Source organism: Gopherus flavomarginatus, chromosome 6, assembly GCF_025201925.1.
Source record: "Gopherus flavomarginatus isolate rGopFla2 chromosome 6, rGopFla2.mat.asm, whole genome shotgun sequence".
Lineage (NCBI taxonomy): Eukaryota > Metazoa > Chordata > Testudines > Testudinidae > Gopherus > Gopherus flavomarginatus.
In genome coordinates this window covers 2,151,256-2,170,628 of record NC_066622.1, presented here as the reverse complement: position 1 = coordinate 2,170,628, position 19,373 = coordinate 2,151,256, and the positions used below count along the sequence as shown (strand labels likewise).

General features: G+C 48.7%; 2 protein-coding genes across 6 annotated transcripts in view; both read left to right on the top strand.

The window, feature by feature from the left end:
- Positions 1 to 12,426, top strand: part of FAM3D (FAM3 metabolism regulating signaling molecule D) — a 73,136-nt gene extending 60,710 nt beyond the window's left edge. For 4 of the 5 annotated variants that reach the window (XM_050957545.1, XM_050957542.1, XM_050957546.1 and 1 more), the window contains 5 exons: positions 299 to 357; positions 4,879 to 4,929; positions 7,562 to 7,646; positions 9,160 to 9,286; positions 10,513 to 12,426. In XM_050957545.1, coding sequence (XP_050813502.1) covers positions 299 to 357; positions 4,879 to 4,929; positions 7,562 to 7,646; positions 9,160 to 9,286; positions 10,513 to 10,602 — 412 coding nt within the window. In that variant the 3' untranslated portion in view covers positions 10,603 to 12,426. The remainder of the gene's footprint in view (positions 1 to 298; positions 358 to 4,878; positions 4,930 to 7,561; positions 7,647 to 9,159; positions 9,287 to 10,512) is intronic. The other variant, XM_050957543.1, reaches the window with a different exon arrangement.
- A 4,173-nt stretch (positions 12,427 to 16,599) lies between these two features.
- Positions 16,600 to 19,373, top strand: part of FAM107A (family with sequence similarity 107 member A) — a 59,533-nt gene continuing 56,759 nt past the window's right edge. Inside the window, exon 1 of the mRNA XM_050957584.1 lies at positions 16,600 to 17,366. Within this exon, the coding sequence (XP_050813541.1) occupies positions 17,343 to 17,366 (24 nt within the window). The 5' untranslated portion in view covers positions 16,600 to 17,342. The remainder of the gene's footprint in view (positions 17,367 to 19,373) is intronic.

The following is a 19,373-nucleotide window of genomic DNA, read 5'->3' as shown; positions in this document are numbered from 1 at the left end:
TAAAAGCAGACTCAGGCAAGGGACACATTTGGACCCTACGTGGTATGTGGGCTGTGCTTGGGAACCAGCGGGCAAAAGCGCCTGCTCACACAACAGGGGAAGAAAAAACTGCTGGGTAACAATGATGATGGGCATAGGTATAAATGAGGTTGAAAATCCTTTGAAAATAGGCCTCCCTGCTGCAATGTTCATGACTATTGCAGCTGGCCTAAAACGAACCCTGCAGACGCTCTTTTCAGATGGCTGTGCTGGGCTCTTCCCTTTGGACTGACATTGATTCTCTGCGCTTTATTTCCAGAATCATGAGTGGCGTGAAGAATAACGTTGGCAGAGGGTTAAACATCGCGCTACTAAACGGTGAGTTCTCAGAGTGGGACTCATTCTCCCTTGTACACAGGGTGCCCTGTCCTGCACCAATTGCAGTGGGAATATCACCTACAGCAGGGCTGCAAGCTCTGGCCATTTCGATGCATTTGAGCAGCTACTTATCTTCATGAGTAACTGTCAATGGGAAGGAAATGATTGTATCAGTGAGCTCAGTAACGACTCCTTGGGCTCTAGGGTTATAGCTAGTTACCTATTTAATTCACTAATGCTTGCCCAGCAAATACAGGGCCAGATCCCAGCTAGTGGAGGTCAGCCCAGGCCCAATGACTTCAGCTCATCCCAGCTGAAGACCTGGGTCTTGCACTGCAGAGCATGAAGTAACACTCTATTGGGCCCACTCCGGAAGTCCTTAGTCAGGTAAACTCCTGTTGAGCAGCGTTCACTCCGTTTTCATCTAGTCTTGCTGGGGCAGGGACCTCAGGGTTTGGCCCCTTATTGGCTGCTGACCAAAAACATATTGATTCCTGGAGTGAATCTCCCTGGTCACTTAGCTTTTCTTTGTACTCTCCCTGTTAGTCCCAGCACCCCCTGCTGAGTTTCCAGAGTGGGCAAAATCACTGGCCCGATGGCACAAATTTGGCACAAGCCCCAGAAACACAGACCCACACTGCTGGCTAGGCGCTGAACAGAGCCAACTCCCTCGTCCTGCCAGTCTGCAGAAAGATACGCTAGCAATAAAACAGCTGGAAGGTTCAGAGCTCAGTGGGTGTCGACACAGCTCAGAGTTTAAATAGCAACCCCCCCAAAAAGCACAGAGCTTTAATGCAGGCGAAGCAAGCAGTGCCCGGGCAGAGTTAATGGAAGGCAGTCAGGTATCAGTAGGTTTGCCTACTGCTGTACATAACACAGCACCCCTTGGGAACCCATTGAGCAGGGGCTGGGGCATAAGCCACTGGGGCAGACAATAAAAGGCACCATAGCTTTGTCTCTCCACTAACTGTCTGTCCTTAACCCAAGAACTGAATTCTCTGGTCAGCATTTCAGCGAAAGGGCCCAGCTCCGGCATGAAGGAGCTGTCATCCCCCCCAATGGGAGCTCAGCTCAGCAACTTCAAGTCAATCTGACAAAAGGCCGATTATCGGAGAACATCTCAGGTAGAGCGAGAGACCCCAGGGGCACCACTGTTACTCTGCCGGGGTGGTTCTGTTGCAATCAATGGAGCTGTGCTGGCAGGAGACGAGGGTAATGCAGCAGTGAAAGGAGCCCAGGGTGCACCTAGTGTATCCAACTGCAGGATCAGAATCCTGAGCGATGCATTTAGCTCGATGTGCAATTAATCTTAATTTCCATTGCTCCCACAAAACTCATGCTAGTGAAATGGAATTCCACAGTTACTGAGCAAACATTAATGATAGATGCTGGCTTCCACTGGTTTTGCTGGCAAAGGCAGCTTTCCGTACCATGGGAGTGAACATAATGAACATAATTTGTTGGGAAAGAGTCAACATGGTTTTTGTAAAGGGAAATCATGCCTCACCAATCTACTAGAATTCTCTGAAGGGCTCAACAAGCATGTGGACAAGGAGGAGCCAGTGGATATAGTGTACTTAGATTTTCAGAAAGCCTTTGACCAGGTCCCTCACCAAAGGCTCTTAAGCAAAGTAAGCTGCCCTGGCATAAGAGGGAAGGTCCTCTCCTGGACTGGTAACTGGTTAAAAGATAGGAAACAAAGGGTAGGAATAAATGATCAGTTTTCAGAATGGAGAGAGGTAAATAGTGGTGTCCCTCAGGGCTCTGTACTGGGCCCAGTCCTATTCTACATGTTCATAAATGATCTGGAAAAAGGGGTAAACAGTGAGGTGGTAAAATTTGCAGATGATACAAAACTACTCAAGATAGTTCAGTCACAGGCAAACTGCAAAGAGGTACAAAAGGATCTCACAAAACTGGGTGACTGGGCAACAAAATAGCAGATGAAATTCAATGTTGATAAATGCAAAGTAATGCACATTGGAAAACAGAATCCCAACTATACGTATAAAATGATGAGGCCTAAATTAGCTGTTACCACTCAAGAGAGAGATCTTGGAGTCATTGTGAATAGTTCTCTGGAAAGATCCACTCAATGTGCAGCAGCGTCAAAAAAGTGAACAGAATGTTGGGAATCATTAAGAAAGGGATAGATAATAAGACAGAAAATATCATGTTGCCTCTATATAAATCCATGGTACACCCACATCTAGAATACTGTGTGCAGATGTGGTCGCCCTATCTCGAAAAAGATATATTGGAATCAGAAACGGGCAACAAAAATTATTAGGAGTATGGAACTGCCTCTGTATGAGGAGAGATTAATAAGACTGGGACTTTTCAGCTTGCAAAAGAGATGGCTAAGGGAGAATATGACAGAGATCTTTAAAATCATGACTGGTGTGTAGATAGGAAATAAGGAAGTGTTATTTACTCCTTGTGATAGCACAAGAACTAGGGGTCACCCAATGAAATTATTAGGGAGCACATTTAAAACAAACAAAAGGAAGTATTTCTTCACACAATGCACAGTCAACCTGTGAAACTCTTTGCCAAAGGATGTTGTGAAGGCCACAACTGTAACAGGGTTCAGAAAAGAACTAGATAAGTTCGTGGAGCATAGGTCCATCAATGGCTGTTAGCCAGGATGGGCAGGGATGGTGTCCCTGGCCTCTGTTTGCCAGAAGCTGGGAATGAGCGAGAGGGGATGGATCACTTGATGATTCCCTGTTCTGTTCATTCCCTCTTGGGAACCTGGCATTGGCCACTGTTGGCAGACAGGATACTGGGCTAGATGGACCTTTGGTCTGACCCAGTATGGCCGTTCTTATGTTCTTAAGGAAAGATCGCCTCCAGTACAGCCTCCATGTGGCTGCAGGCAGCTCACAAATGCCCCCCTTGTTCTGGTGGCTAGGCTGGGAGTTCAGTGGGGCCAGAGTGACCCAGGGCAAGGCATGGCCGCTGGCAGGAGACAACGAGGTGGGGAGAGCTGGTCTGTTGTCTCAGCCCCAGCACAGGTCAGTAGGACCAGAGTTACATTACACTGTGAAGTTTGGGGCACTGGGTAGCATTCTGCTGTGCTGGAAACCAGTGCGGACTGTGTCTGAGGGAGCAGCAGGGCTGACCTGCCACGGGGACCCCACACGGAATCCTGGCTAACACGTCTGACGGTCTGGCCTGGCATGCCAGGGGAGTTCCTGGGAGAGTGACAATTGCACCAGCCTTTGCCAGCCCACAGCCTGCCCTTCTTCCTCTCCTCCTCCCCCGCCCCCCGGGCCATGTGGATGGAGATGTGAGCTCATGGCCCTCCCCTCTGCCTCCCACTCTGGGGAAGCTGGGAGTGCTGCTGGTGCACACCTGCTCTAGAGCCTCCCGTCCTCACACAGACTGTGTCCAGCCCCCTGCTGAATCAGAAGTGGGGCAAGAAGACGCCCAGGCCCTTCCCCTGTGTCCCGCAGACCCAGGCAGAGAGATCCGCAGTGGCAAGATCTAGCAGTGAATGCACATCGCCATCAGCATGGGATGGGTATTACCAGTGATAGCACTGCCTGCCCCTGCATGTCAGACCTCAGCACTACAATTCACTGAGCATTAGAGTGTCCAAGAGCCTTCAGTTCCTGCCTGGTCTAGCTCGTTCCTGCCCGACGAGGAGAGTGAGCAGCAGTGTGATAAAGACGGAGATGGAGACAGCACGGCTGCTCCTGAGCCTCGCGACAGACACCACAGATGGTCAAAATCTGCCCACACGTCCACCTAGCCCCACAGATGTCAGGAGGTCGCATGGATGTCAGAGCAGAAGTAGGTTCAGTGAGGAGGCCAAGGGTTTAACGTAGGGGGTTGGTCTTAGGGAACCTTGTATTCCTCCAACGTACTCTGCTCTATTTAGAATGATAACTTCTCCGTCATTTATTAGTGGCTTCTCTGCAGGTTGATGGACTCTGCAGCACTTTTGCACTTAATAATTCCTAGGAACAGCTCAAGCAGGCCTGGGACAATCCACACTGAGCTTTTCACAATGGAATTGTGAGAGATCAGCACTCCCCACTTTCCTTCTGCTACTGTCATCTCTCTCCTTGGCAGCTCGGACCATCTCCCTCGGATCGGAGGGTGCTGCCATTGCCTGATTTAATGTTTTCATTCCACATTATGGTCCCAGTCCTGCAATCGGCTCCACCAACTCAGACCATTCTGGAGCCCCATTGAGCCTCCTCTGCTGGCGGCGTAAGGATCTGTTCTAGTTGGTCCCTTTTGCTGGACTGGGACCTAAAACGAACTGATGGCCATTCAGCCTGGTGTCACCCACCAGCGCTGGATCCTTTCCAGACTACTAGATGGTTATGCTAATCCCATTGCTCCAGTCATAGGCAGCGTGTCCTTTACGAAGTGCAGGATTGCATCAAGGAGCAATTCTGCACAGATTCCTCTGGATACATGAGCTGAACAGAAGGACTAAACAATGCATTTCTGTCACGAAGTTTACATTATAGAAAGTAATTGCTCTGTTTCATTTGCCACCTTTAGGAACAAATGGCCAGGTCATGAAAACAGACGTCTTCGACATGTATTCTGGAGGTAGGGCTTTGCTTTCACTGAACACTCAGCCTCTCCCAGTGCTTCATGGTTATAGTAAAATCCAGAGCATTGCGAGCAGTATTGAAAACTAGCTCCTTCTCCTTCTCCTCTGTTTACTCGCTAGTAAAATGAAGTGGACCTAAGCAGTGCTGCCAACTCTTGCTATTTCTATTTGGTGTTTTTCTTAAAGCCCCTACTCCTGGAATCATGTTATTATGTGAGACTCTCAGGTTTTATTTATTTTTTTAAAAAGGACATTTCTGGCCCTCATGGCTGTGGAGAAAAGCTTGAAAATGTGCTCTCAGATGTCTTGATAGACAAAGCACATAAAAAGATCCAAATTTATTATTTTTAAAGCCTTATGATTATTAAACCAATGAGACCTGACTCATGGTTTTTGAACACTGGGGTTTGGCAATCTTGTTTATGTTGCTTGTTTTCTTCCCCTCCTATCACAGAGTAAATTACAGATTCAGTGTATGGATGCTAAGTAGTTTTCTGCATTAATCACATCTGTCTAAAAGCATGTTTTTTAAAAACAGTCTTTATCTTCCTATAGAAATCCCCCTCACTCTGTTCACATGAATTATTCTGCTAGTTTTAATGGGATGATTCTTGTGAGTGAAAAAGACAGTACTGGGCCCACGTTTTGTGTCGTGTAGACACTACAGTGCCCAGATGCCAGCCCTTCTGAAACGTGTGTCTAGCACTTGGCCGATCACAGAGTGTAGCGTACATGTTGTTAGCTCTGTAAGAAAGCTCATCGATAAGTTGTATGCTGAACTCCCAGAGGATCTGTTCTCTGTCAGGAACATCATTACACAGTGTCTTCCAGCCAGGGACCCCAACCTGATGGGGGGAAATCACTTAACTGTCGCCACAGTATTTCCTTTCAAACGTGGTTAATCCACCTGTCAGTATCCAAGAGGCCAAATTCTGCTACTACCCAACTGCAGCCAGCAGAGGGCAGCACTGGGCACTTCAGGGCCAGACCTTCAGCTGGTGTCAATCAGCATAGGACTGTTAACAACAGTGGAGATGTACCAGCTTACACCAGCTGAGGATGTGGCCCAAGATGTTTAATTTTAAACCGATGTGGAAATAACAGAGGGACAAGTCACTTAGGGCTTGTTTCTGGCCTTCTGCACAGGATGACTGTCACTCTCAGGGAGGACGGGCTCGGTGTTTCCCCTCAGCCCTCCTGGACGTCTGGGTGCTCAGCAGTGTACGGGATTAGACCCGTTCTGCTCAAGAGCTATTTATGCCCTCCTACCCCTACTGGGGCTCTGCGCCGGCGGCACATTTGCTGTGCAGGAGTCCATAGGCACTGTCAGTAAAGACTTTGCGGTTTTCAGCTAGGTCCCTAGACAGAGCCTTACTCTGAAGAATCTCAGCATAGGTACCAGTAATGGTTGCAATGGAGTCACAGGGTGCTAGCTAATCTCACCAACTTTATGTAGCTAACTAGGGTCTCAGACATGCAATTGGATCAGACCATTGCACCTCAGTGTATCCAATTGCAGGATCGGGATCCTGAGCTATGCGTTTAGTTCCATGTGCCATTAATCTTAATTTCCATTGCTACCACCAGATTCATGCAAGTGCAATGGAATTCCACAGTCCTTGAGCAAACATTAGCACTAGATGCCAGCTTCCACTGTTCTGCTGGCTTCCGCCATGGCAGTGGGAGAAAATAGCTCTGCAACATGGTGCAAAGGGCCCAGTCCTGCAAAGTGCAAGGGACTTTCTGCAAATTGCTGAGTGTCTTCGCCCCCATTGAAGACAAAAGGTGCTGAGGGGGGCATTTGGCACCTGCTCTGATCCTATCCCAAAATGTGGAGAAATTAATTTTCAGCTGTTTTTCCCCAAGGCAGAACATTCTGTGCGCAGTTGTTGTGTGTCTGAGGCCCAGTCATTAACTCACTCCATGGAACAGCCCAGTGGGTATCGGGGGGGGGTGCAGTTGTCTTTGATTCTAATGAGTTTAGCCCAATGGCTTTTAGCTGATTGATCAGCAAGGAGGTATTTTATTAATTAGCCGAAATGATGCTGTGTGATGAACTTTGATTTCAACCAGGTTGGATTGGAAAACTATAAATAATACTTGACGGAAATGGGCTGATTTGGCTCACAAGGGAAACCCAAAGGAGAATAATTGAAGAGGAAATTATTAGTGCAATTCAGATGCCATCTTTCAAAAACCGTAGCCTTTCCATACGGTCAGGGCCTCAATGTCCGAGTAGCTGGTCAAACGACTTAGGGTTCATTGCAGTGAGATCTCTGCAATATTTTTCTAACATAAACCATGATTAAATGAAACCAGTATGCATGTTATGCCGGGCAAGTGTAATTGTGTGAAAGTGGCATTGCTGAAACAGGTCTGCTTTCTTGCCGTCAATGAGCTGTGAATTCAGCCTGACTTGGAAAATTCTGTTATACTCTATGGGTGACATTCTCCTCTGCAATTCATGCTGAGGGGTCTCCCAGGACCATGGGGTCAGAGTGCTTATGCTGGGCCTCTGCCAGGGGTGAATTTTACCCTATCCCTGTAAAATATCTGTTGGGAACTGGCTGTGGCTGGGTACCAGGTCTTTTAGCAGAACATCTCTGTGGATTCTCTTTTCTCTACCAGACACCAAGCTGTTACTGGACTTCCTGAAAGCAATCAAAAGTGGCACTATAGTGATAGTCGCCTCCTATGATGACCCAGCAACAAAGTAAGTACAATGCGAGGAGGGGACATTGGATTCCCAAAGGCCAGTCCTTCGCCCAAAGTGTCAATGGCAAATCTCTCCTTCGGTTCTGGGGGAGCAGGGTCAGACCCCAGATCCATGCATTGCAATCAGAACTGGATCAGGATCATGTGCTCTACAGGAGCTACCCCTTTAGACCATTCAGAGCATCAGACGATGCAGAACACAGCTGTCTGCTTGCCAGTCACCATGTGTCAGGAGGAGAACACATTACACCATGTGTCAGGCGGAGAACACAAAGGTGCCACGCAAGCTAATTTTTGTTGGCACGTGAGGTGGCCTGAGTCGCTCAGCCCACTGCCGCTCTGGGGTTCCCACTGCTGGCTCCTTGCCAGCCAGGGTCCCACTGCCGGCCCCACTCAGCACCCACTGCCAGCCTGGGGGAAGGAACCCCAGGCTGGCAGTGGGCTGTGACCCCAGCTGGCAGGAGCCAGCAGCTGAAACCCCAGAGCAGGGGCAGGTGGAGACACTCAGCCCACCACCGAAACCCCAGAGCTGGGCAGGCTGACCTGCTCAGCCCCCACTCTGGAGTTCCGGCTGCTGGCCCCTTGCCAGCCAGGGTCCCCTCTGCAGCCCCACTCACCTTGCTTCCAGTTGGAGTTCCAGCGCAGGCCCCCTGCCAGACAGGGTCCAGACCTCCAGCCCTGCTCAGCCCTACCAGCCACCAGCTCCACTCACCTCAGCTGCCGACCTGGGGTTCCAGCTGGTTAACAACTGATCGCTCAGAAGCCAGCGTGCAGCTTAAAGTATCCAAATATTTGCCACCAGACATTGGAAAACTCAGCAAGGAAAAGCAAGGGCAGGGATCACACTAAGCTAATAAGATCTGCATTTTAATTTAATTTTAAATAAAGCTTCTGAAAGATTTTGAAAACCTTGTTTAATTTACATATAACAGTAGTTTGGTTATATATTATAGACTTATAGAGAGACCTTCTAAAAAATATTAACATGTATTACCAGCACGCGAAGCCTTAAATTAGAGTGTATACATGAAGACTTGGCACAGCACTGCTGAAAGGTTGCCGACCCCTGCATTACACCATGTGTCAGGCGGGGAACACATTACGCATTCCACCAGTGCCCAGAAAGCTGCACTGAATGTCCCAGGAAGTCCCCCAGGACCTATGGACAATCACAAACCTCCCCACCTTCTGCCCCAAGTGCAGGACACATTTCTTTGACCTGCCGTCTATAACAAACATATAACAGGTGTATTACCCAATTATTATAAAAATTATAACAATATGGTTTTAAAAACTCCAAACCCAGCACTCCCCTGCACACACTTCTCCCCCAGAGGAGAAGATGAAAGAACTAATAGGTGACAGATGTTTGTCATGTTGCGTAATGCCCAACGGGAAGGCTCGGCACTACCCTGATGAGCATGTGGCACCGATCTCGAATGGCAGTGCGGGCTTCGCTTGAGAGGATGAGGGAGCTGCTATCCAGCAATCCTCTTTTCATTTTTTCTTAGGCTGAACGATGAAGCACGAACATTATTCACCAACCTGGGAAGTAGTCATGCGAGCAAGCTCGCCTTCCGAGACAACTGGATTTTCATAGGCGCAAAAGGGCTCAAGGATAAAAGCCCCTATGAACAGGTATTTTCCCCTCTCCCGCAAGAGTAAGCCTGTGGCCTTGGTTAATATTCTGGCCACTTCTGCCTGAGCTGCTACCGTCCAGGCTGTGCTGGTATTCATCTGACTTGGACAAATTCTTTAAAAAAAACAAACCTGGCAAGTGCCCAGCTCTGGATGTAGTTCAGCGAGAACATGTGGCACGCACGGCAGCTTGCACCAGAGCCACCCAAAGAATTCAGGGGGCCTGGGGTCTTCGGCACGGGGGGCCCTCGCCACTGAATTGCCGCCAAAGACCCAGCACTTCAGAGGCAGGTCCCGGGGCGGAAGGACCCCCCGCCGTCAAATTGCCACTGAAGACCCAAAGCAGAAGAAGCTTCGGGGGCCCGGGCCCCACGAGAGTTTTCCGGGGCCCCCAGAGTGAGTGAAGGACCCTGCTCCAGGGTCCCCGAAAAACTCTTGTGGGGGCCCCTGTGGGGCCCGGGGTAACTTGCCCCTCTTGCTCCCCCCTCTGGGCAGCCCTGGCGTACACTCCCTTCCCTTGCACTGCTGCACGGCGGCATGGAACTGGAGGAACCTGCCAGGCCTTGCATGCAAACAGACAAATCAAACATCCCTTCTGCTGCCCAGTTCCTGTGTCCCACACTGAGACAATGCACAGGGCTGAACTCCAGCGTGGCTCTGTTCACACACGTGCACTGGAGAAGCCAGGGCCATAGGGAAAGTGTGAGGCAAAATCCTTCTGTCCTAATTCCAGCTGTATCCAAAGCCACGGATTGGGAAGCCACTGCACAGGCCTTCCAGTGACCGGAGGTGTGACTGTCTCCTCTGTATTCCCCTCTCCACGCCGCTGTGTGCTGCTCCCGCACATACAGTCTGCACAGGTGGACGAGAGTCTGGAGCCACTGCTGCTCCTTCCAGCACACACTGGTGCTGCTTTTGCATGTGTGGGCAAAAATGTATACAGTCGGAACTTGGTTGATAATTCTGTAATGGCACAATCTCTATACCCTAAGTGGTCCACTAAAGGACAACAGCCTGCTGCCGCTACCAGCTACTGGAGCTTCTCCTTTAGCTCAAGTGGTAGAGCTCTGTGCTGCAGGGCTGAACATCCATGGTCCAAGCCGTGCTGACAATGCATGCAGGGGAGATGACATTATACCCCCATTCTACTGATCTGTTGTCTTGTAAATTGGACGTTCCCTTCTGCCATACCAACCCCCTGCTTCATTTTTTTTCCCCCTCCAAAGCACTTACAAAATGAAGCAGCAAAAAACAAATATGAGGGCTGGCCTGAAGTTCTGGAAATGGAGGGCTGCATGCCAAAGAAGATGGATTAACAGAAGTCATAACAATATGTTCCTGTCTGGTTGGAAGAAGGCACTTCCAGCTGAATCCGGCATATGAACTGATCCCAGCTCCATGACAGCACAAAGCAACTGTTTTCAAATCACCAGCCAACTTGTAATGGTGTCTGAACACTGCTTTAAGAACCTGTGGGCTATGGTATACTACGCCGGCTATGAAGTCATAGCAAATGTCTAATCTTTCAGCATGATGTTCTATTATATTAATAAGGCACATGTTGAGGTGAAGGCAGTAATGTCAATATCAGGCATTTAATTTTCCTGTCTATCTCAAAACAATCAGTGCACAACGCCACCTGGGAAGAAATTGCTTCAGCTTCTGCTTCTTGAGTTGTTAAAAGTGATTTTAACAGTTTAAATCCTCCCATGTTGTTTCCAAGAAAAGAGATCAGAGACCAGGGGGCTTTTCAGCCTTGCTGACAAAGGCAGAACAAAATCTAGTGGCTGGAAGTCAAAGTTAGATCAATTCAACCTTGAAATAAGATGCCATTTCCTAGCAAAGAGGGGGATTAAACATTGGAACAATTTGCTGGGGAGGCAGCGCGCTCACTGTCACTTGGAGTCTTTGAAATAAGTTTTGATATCTTTTTTAAGTATAAACTTTAACCCAGCTTCTAGGAGAAATTCTAAAGCCTTTGGGGGTGAGGGGGGCTGGATGTCATGGTGACCTTGGAATGTGGGAATCCTATGATTCCCCCTGTTCGTTCCCTTGCTTCATGGGCCACAGAGAGGCCAGGAAGCTCTGCACTGCCCTCAACGTGCTCGTAACATGTGCAGTTCTGCATTATGAGAATAACTGTAATCAAATCTCATGCTTCAGGGCTACAGCCAGTCACCTGCAGTGGTCAGGAAGGGATCTTTCTGCCCAGGGAACAGTTGTTATATGTGCTGTAATATATATACAGCTTACTGTATTTTTCACTCCATGTATCCAATGAAGTGGGTTATAGCCCACAAAAGCTTATGCCCAAATACATTTGTTAGTCTCTAAGATGCCACAGGGACTCCTCATTGTTTATTTTCAAATAGTTTTCTCAGGGCATGACGATGCCTTCCAGTCCTGTCACTCAGATCCCAGTCAGCGCACGCACTTGCACACCAGTGGGTGTTTCTGCAGGATACCTGCATACCAGAGGGTGAAGTCAACATTTTCGATTATTAGTGTCTGAAGGAGCCATCATCCAGACAGCAGAATTCCCAGTGAAGTCAGTGGGCCAGTGATGACATCAATGGCCCGTTGACTCCAGTGGGACAGTTAGCACTATGTGCAAAGTAACCTTCATGTGCACGTCTTTGCAAGAATCAGGGCCTCAGATTGAAAGGTGTTTGTGGCAGACAGGGGTCACATTTTCCTCTATGGACAGCATCCAGCACAATGCGGGCCCTGAACTGGTTGTCTCACAGGGACCATCAGCCTTGGGACAAAGTCCTGGGCACTGCTGAGACCCCAGGGCTCACTGAAGCACCTCTCTCCCCTCCCCCTGCCCAACCGGAAGGCTGGGGAAGTTGCTGTGTGTGACATTTTTTGCTGGTGTTCTCTGGGTTTGATTCCTGCCTGCCGGAGAAGCTTTAGTGCGTGTCACTGGGGTTGTACCTGCTCTGGTGTCCCAGCAGCTCGCAGGGCTAGAGAGTGGGGAATCCAGAGAGCCCAGGATGTTTGACAGGGAGGGGGTTGCTCTTCTACGTCACACACACAGGGATGCAGGTTTCTTGCTTTCAGACATTTATCAGAAATAAATTGTCTATTTTATACGGGGGCTCTGGTTCTGGGAATATCAAATAGCTGAACAATGGGGAGTTTGGGATTTTTTGAGTCTCTAACAAAATTTCTAACCAATGATGCTAACCTGCTCATTTTTGGGGAGAGTCTCGCTGGGGAGGGCAGATCGGGCAGTGCAAGGGCAGATGAATTGTAACTGGGATAAAAGCACAGTAAAAATGACCTCATTTTCTCATTTCAAATGACCACAGCTGAGCTCACAGAATCCCCTGAGAACAAAGCCCTAAAGGTCCTTGTGGCATGTGCAGTGAACAGGTCAGCTGACCACCTGGCTGGGTCCTCCCAGGGATCACTTTCTCCCAGGGACGCTAACACATCTCAGTACAGGAGCTCACGGTGAGGGTCACAGTGACCTTTACAGCATGTGCAATGAGAGCTGACGGGCGAGGGAGGCAGAGGGGTCTAGTGGTTAAAGTCAGGGCTCTGTGCCCAACTCTGCTGCTAACGTGCTGTGGAATCTGACTTCTAAGCGTGGGAAAGATGCAATTGGAAGCTACTTTTCCCTTCTGCCTCACTCATCGAACAAAGGGGCGCTGCTGGGAAGGAAGAGCCTGAGCTTTTAAAACTACACAAAAACCTTTCTTTACACAGCACCAGGCAAGCCTCTGGAACTCACAGCCACTGGAGCTCCCTGAGCCAAACAGGGCTGGAAGGAGGAGAAGGGAGCCACTTCTGGCCCCCTGTGGTAAGCTAGTCCGAACTCTGCAATGCCAGAGCTCCAGGATGAGAGCACCGCTCTGCTGGGACAGAAAGAGTAGGGTTGCCTTTCAGAAGCTGGCAACCCCATATGGGCACCAGTTTGGGATCAAGAAGCCCATGGAGGTTTGCGTTGCATAGCATGCCTTGGTCATCCATGCCCAGAGGGGGATTTCTGTGCAGGGATCTTCCCAGGTCTGCATGAATGGGGGAAGACATTGTGCTGTCAGGGACTGGACACCGTACTAGATGATCCACTGGACTGAGCTCGTATTGAACTTCCTATGAGAAATCTGAGCAGGGCAGGGACTGGGCCATTCACCAAAATGAGCAGAGCATGTCCCTGACATGACCCATGGAGAGAAATCACAGTTGGATGTTTCTCTGAGCTATACTCAGCCAGAAGTTAGGAGCTTGATGCAGGAATTACTGGGTGGAATCATGTTGTATGGAAGGTCAGATCATAACAATCCCTTGTGACTTTACAAACCTATGAACCTTCAGCTACATGCTTCTTTATGGCTGGAGCCACCGGACACCTGCAAAGAGCACACACAGGTGGGGGTTGAACCTCATGGGCTGTGGGCGGCACTAGGATTGTTTCACTCAGTTCTCTTTCTGGCTGCAGAGTTTCTTGCCTACTCATACGGGTAAGCAAGAGCCAGCATGCCTGGGATGTGAGTGACGGGGAGAACTTCGGCATTACAGATGCTGGACCCCATGGGTTAGATGCTTCTCTCACACCAGTGGAAATCAGAGCGACTCCACGGAAGCAAAGTTCCAGTGGCGTTAGAGGGGAAACGCCAGTGGTTTTAAAAAAAGGAGGCAGGAGAGAATCCAGCACTGTTACCCTTCACTGAGAGACACTTGGGAAAGGAAGGTCTGAGCCAGTGACAAACGCATTTAACAAGTTGTGATTCTAGGTTCGGACCAGTAGGTGGAAACCTTCCCGCAGGAGAGCTGGGAACACGGGCTGAATGTTTAAGATCTGTACTAGAAAATCAGAGCCTGCTGTCCCAGCACCCTAGTGATTATTCACCTTGTGCTTTAGAGTCTCACTAGCCATCTGATGGTGACTACACTTCACCAGGGCCCCCACTAAGGGAGATTTCATGTAGCTACCTGACTCCCTGTGTTTGCATGGCAGAGCTGTACAGAATTTGGTAACATGTTGCCTCTATATAAATCCATGCTGTGCCCAGACCTTGAATACTGTGTGCAGGTGTAGTTGCCCCATCTCAAAAAAAAATATTGGAATTGGAAAAGATTCAGAAAAGGGCAACATAGATGATTAGGGGGATGGAACTGCTTCCATATGAGAAGAGATTAATAAGAATGGGACTTTTCAGCTTGGAAAAGAGACGACTAAGGAAGAATATGACAGCGATCTATAAAATCATGAGTGGTGTGGAGAAAGGAAATAAGGAAGTGTTATTTACTCCTTCTGATAACACAAGAACTAGGGGTCACCCAATGAAATTAATGGGCAGCAGGTTTAAAACAAACAAAAGGAAGTATTTCTTCACACAACCCACAGTCAACCTGTGGAACTCCTTGCCAGAGGATATTGTGACCAAGACTATAACAGGGTTCAAAAAAGAACTAGATACTTTCATGGAGGGTAGGTCCATCAGTGACTATTGGGCAGAATGGACAGGGTTCAAAACCATGCTCTGAAGTGTCCCCAACCTCTGCCAGAAGCTGGGAATGTGCGACAGGGGATGGATCACTTGATGATTCCCTGTTCTCTTCATTCCCTCTGGGGCACCTGGCATTGGCCACTGTCGTCAGACAAGACACTGGCCATTCTTATGGCTGCAGGAAGGGAAAGGCTGGTCTAGTAGATAAGAGAAGATAGTTGACCGGGACCCATGAGAAGTGGAGTCTACCCCTGGCTCTGCCATATGTTCTTGTGAGAAATTGGGCAAGTCACTTAAACCAGCATTTTCACAAGTGGCCACTACCTGTGTGTTCCTCATTGCCCAGTGAGAGACACCTGGGGTCTAATTGCCAGGAACGCTGAGTACTCAGATGTGTAACTGATGTCAGTAAGAGAGGGAAAAATCAGGCTCCTTGTGGGCTTTTCAGAGCCTTCAGGTGAAGGACATGCAGCATTTCTACAGCCCGGCGTGTGCATTCCTGCAGGCTGCTCTGGGCTCATGCAACCTGAGGAACTCGATCACACAGAATTAAGGCAATTTGGTTACATTACAGAGAAGCTCTTTCTGCTGCCTGGAAAAGAGGCCTGAGCCAAGCTAAAGACTAAAAGTCCACACAGATCAATGCAAAATACCTAATCCCCTGCTGAATAACCTAGCGCAGGGGGTGCATGCCTGAGCCTGGGCCTTCAGCTCCACTTCGCACCCTAGATCCCCGAACCTGAAAAACAACTAGGAAAAGGAAGCTGCAGTTTCCTTTCTTAAATACAAATAAAAGCAAAATTTCCCTTAATAACTTTCAAAGGTTATTGCAAAAAGCATAGAGAGACTCATGAAAATATTTAAACCGTCAGGTGCCTGCCTGGCGTTTACCCTCGTACCAAGAGACTTCTGTGCTTTTACACTACGTTTCATGACGTCTAATGTCTCACAAATAGGTCCTCAACTGTGCTGTTAAAACACTGTTGTTAAAGCCAAGTGCTCATGCACACACCCCGGGTCAGCACTGAGAAACCCTGTCCGTATAACCACTGCCGGAGCTTTTCAGCTAACACACGCCTCGTGCCTTGCCAGCGTCAATATGCCAGCTGGTTTACTTCCCCTCAGAAAGCAGGGATCCCCTGCTAGGGCAGATTAAATTCCCACAAAGTCTTTCATAAAAATTCTATTCAACCCTGCCATCCACCCGGGGGTTGGTCTGGTTGGATGGGAAGGGTTTCCAAGGGGCACTCATGTTCCAGGCACTGTGCGGAGACTCTACTTTGGATTCTGCGATTGAGCAATTAGTAAGGCAGGTCAAAAATCTGGGGCTTTAAAGTCAGGCTCCTAAATCCCTATTTCGGCAGCTTGATGAGCAGGCCGATTTTCAGCAGTGCTGCGGGCAGAGCAGCTCCCCCTGGAGGCACTGGACTCTAGTGATCACCCAGCACTTTGTAAAATCTACCCATTTCTTAAGGTGCCTAGCCGCAGCCTTAGGAGCCTCACTCCAGCCACTTTTTTTACAAAACGTTTGGCTGTGGTAGCTGCAAAAGGGGTGGGCGGTTTGGATGGATTCTTTATGGCTGAGATCTTCCCTGGTGAGTTTATTAAAGATCATTGAGAAGGCTCCTGAGTGGAACTGACCCTCCCCATCTCACACTGACTTTAACAGAAATAGGGTCTTCAGCACCCCACCGGATTGGCCCTGGGGGCTGATTTAGCTGGGCAGAACTCCACTGCAGCCGAAGCACGCGTCGAACAAGGCATTTACACGGTGCAGTTCGGCGGTGGTACCCACTGGGGCTAAGCCGCACACACGGTTCACGTTATGTAACATCTTTCTTTAAGATGCTTGTTTGTGAGCAGCTGCAAGACCTTGCCGAAGTTGAAGTGCTGCCTGCTTGGGATTGCAGACGCCAAGTGCAGGAGCTACAGCCTAGCCGCTGAATAATAAGCCTGCATTCTTTCTCCGAGAAGTGGGGAAATGGGCTTATTTTTCAAGGCATCTCCGCCAAGCCATCATGAAGTGCAAGACAAATGGCTAGAGAGGATGGCACAAATCCACTAGCAAACAAGGACCTCCTAGTGCTGGGGCTCAGCCGAGCCCCCAGCAGGTCGAATTCTTTCACAGATCAGCTCTGCATTCTGTGACATCTTGGTCTGTCAAGTACAATTACTATAATCTTCTGCAGCCTTTCAGAATAAGGACCCCAGCTTAGAAGCCAGGCATCTACAGGATGAAAGCTGCCTTTGTGCCTGGGCAGCCCCTGTGTGCAAGTCGGACATTAGGTATCCAAAAGTGAGTTCTTTACGTGGCAGGAGAAGAAGTCAAAGGAAAACTTCAATGCTCATCTCCTTTAAGAGCCTGCTGATTTTTGCCTGCATTGTTCTGTGGAATAAACTGGAGCTGTCAGGGAGCCAGGAGCCGTGTGTTTGCACATTCCCTAGTGTTGAATGCAGCCCATGCTCTCCACAGATTGTGTGGACAACACCACAGAACGACACAGAGCCTGTGACTCCCAGCAAGTGCAAGCCAAAAGGACAATTCGGAGGGACTGCCGGAGATTTGGGGGAGGCTTCCTGGACACTGACCTTGTACTATGGGAGCTGCTCACGGGAAAAAGGTAATAGGATGCCTTTATTCTTTGATGCTTAAGCATTGGTGGTTTTGAAGAGATGACACTTGTCTGCTCACATGTAGCTCTGATTAACCCCTTTGTGCACTGCCCAGTCCTTTCAGGAGTTCAGTGGTGGATTAGAGACCAGGAGCGGCTGGTGTGGACACAGGTGTCAAACGCTGTCAGCTGGATGAAGTATTTCGAGCTGATCAGATTGATAAATTGGCCTTCCTTTAGGGAGCCCTCTAGAGCCAATGAGGAGCGTGGGGTGGGGCCGAACAGTGATATGCCTGGAAGCTGGAGAGCTGCATGCACGCACGCACACCCACACACCAGGCTTAGTTTTTGCAGTCACTGCCAATGACAATGGTCACTCACATAGCTGATGGTTTTAATCTTGTCGGACAAGGTCAGCAGAGTTTTACTGATTTAACTTGTGACAGTTCTGAGCAACGTTAAAAGCAGAGCAGCATTTTGCTTTCTGGCGCATTGGGGAGATGTGTGGAGTGAGTATGCAGGTCTATACACTGCATTCTCTGTAGATCATCTACAGCATGATTCCAGGGGTCCCTCAGCAAGCCAGTGCCAGCAGTGAAGGAGACCGCTTGGGATTGTTCTACTTGCTAAACTCAGCAGCCTGGCGTCTTGCGTCACGAGTAGCTGCTCACTGCATTGTTTTTTCACTCGATTAGTGTAACTAAAGTGCGAAGTTATTCCCCTTCAGTAATGAGCACTTCTCTCTGGCCTGTTTGGCATGCCTGCCTTCACACTGCTGATCACAAATGACCCTCCACCTTGAGAAAACATGTCAGAGGCTACAGCTGAGCAAATATTCATCGCAAATCATTTATTTAATGTAGCCTCTTGTCTGTTCAAGAATCACCTGCAAGCAGCTCAGAATTTCCCTGAATATATTCACTAGACAAAAGTATGACTGGTTCTCAGAAATATTTCTTGTCCTGTCAATTGTTCACAGCTCACTCGCCACCAAGTATGCAAGGCCGGATTCCTCCGTCAGTGAACGTCAGCGGAGGGCTCTCCCTCCACTCATCCGCCAGGAGGACTCATTTGTTTTCCTCTCTTTCTCTTCTCCCATTAACTCCCCTTCCCGTTAAGGTCACATTCAGCATCAAATGCCATTGGCAGAGAATAGAGGCAGCAGCAATTACAGATTCATAGATTCCAAGGCCAAGAGGGACCACTGTGAGCATCTAGCCTGACTCCCTATATAACACTGGCCAGAGACCTGCCACCAGAACAATCCCTGCAGCAGAGCTTTTCGAAAAACATCCCAGCTCAATTTCAAAACTGGTAGTGATGGAGAATCCACCATAACCCTCAGGAAATTGTGCCAATGGTTCATGACCGTCACTGTCAAAAAATTACGCCTTATTTCCAGGCTAAATTTGTCTAGCTTCAACTTCCAACCATTGGATCTGGCTATACGTCCCTCTGCTAGACTGAAGAGACCATTATTAAATATTTCATCCCTGCACAGGCACCTATAGACTGTGATCAAGTCACCCCTTAACCTTCTCTTTCTTCAGTTACATAGATGGAGCTCATTGAGTCTCTCACTATAAGGCAGATTTTTTAATCCTTTCATCATTCTCATGGCTTTTCTCTGACCCCTCTCCGATTTATCAGCATCCTTCTTGAATTGTGGGCACCAGAACTGGGCACGGGATTCCAGCAGCGGTCGCACCCATGCCAAACACAGAGGCAAAATAACCTTTCTGCTCCTACTCAAGATTCCCCTGTTTATTCATCCCAGGATCACATTAGGCTTTTGACCTCAGCATCATACCCGCAGGTCATGGTCAGCTGATTATCCAGCATGATCCCCAAATCTTTTTCAGAGCTTTCCCCAGTAGAATCCCCCATCGTGTAAGTACGGACGACATTCTTTGTTCCCAGATGTACACATTTAGCTGTATTAAAACACACATTGCTTGCTTGCCATTTACCAAGCAAGCTAGATCACTCTGAATCAGTGACCTGTCCTCTGCATTA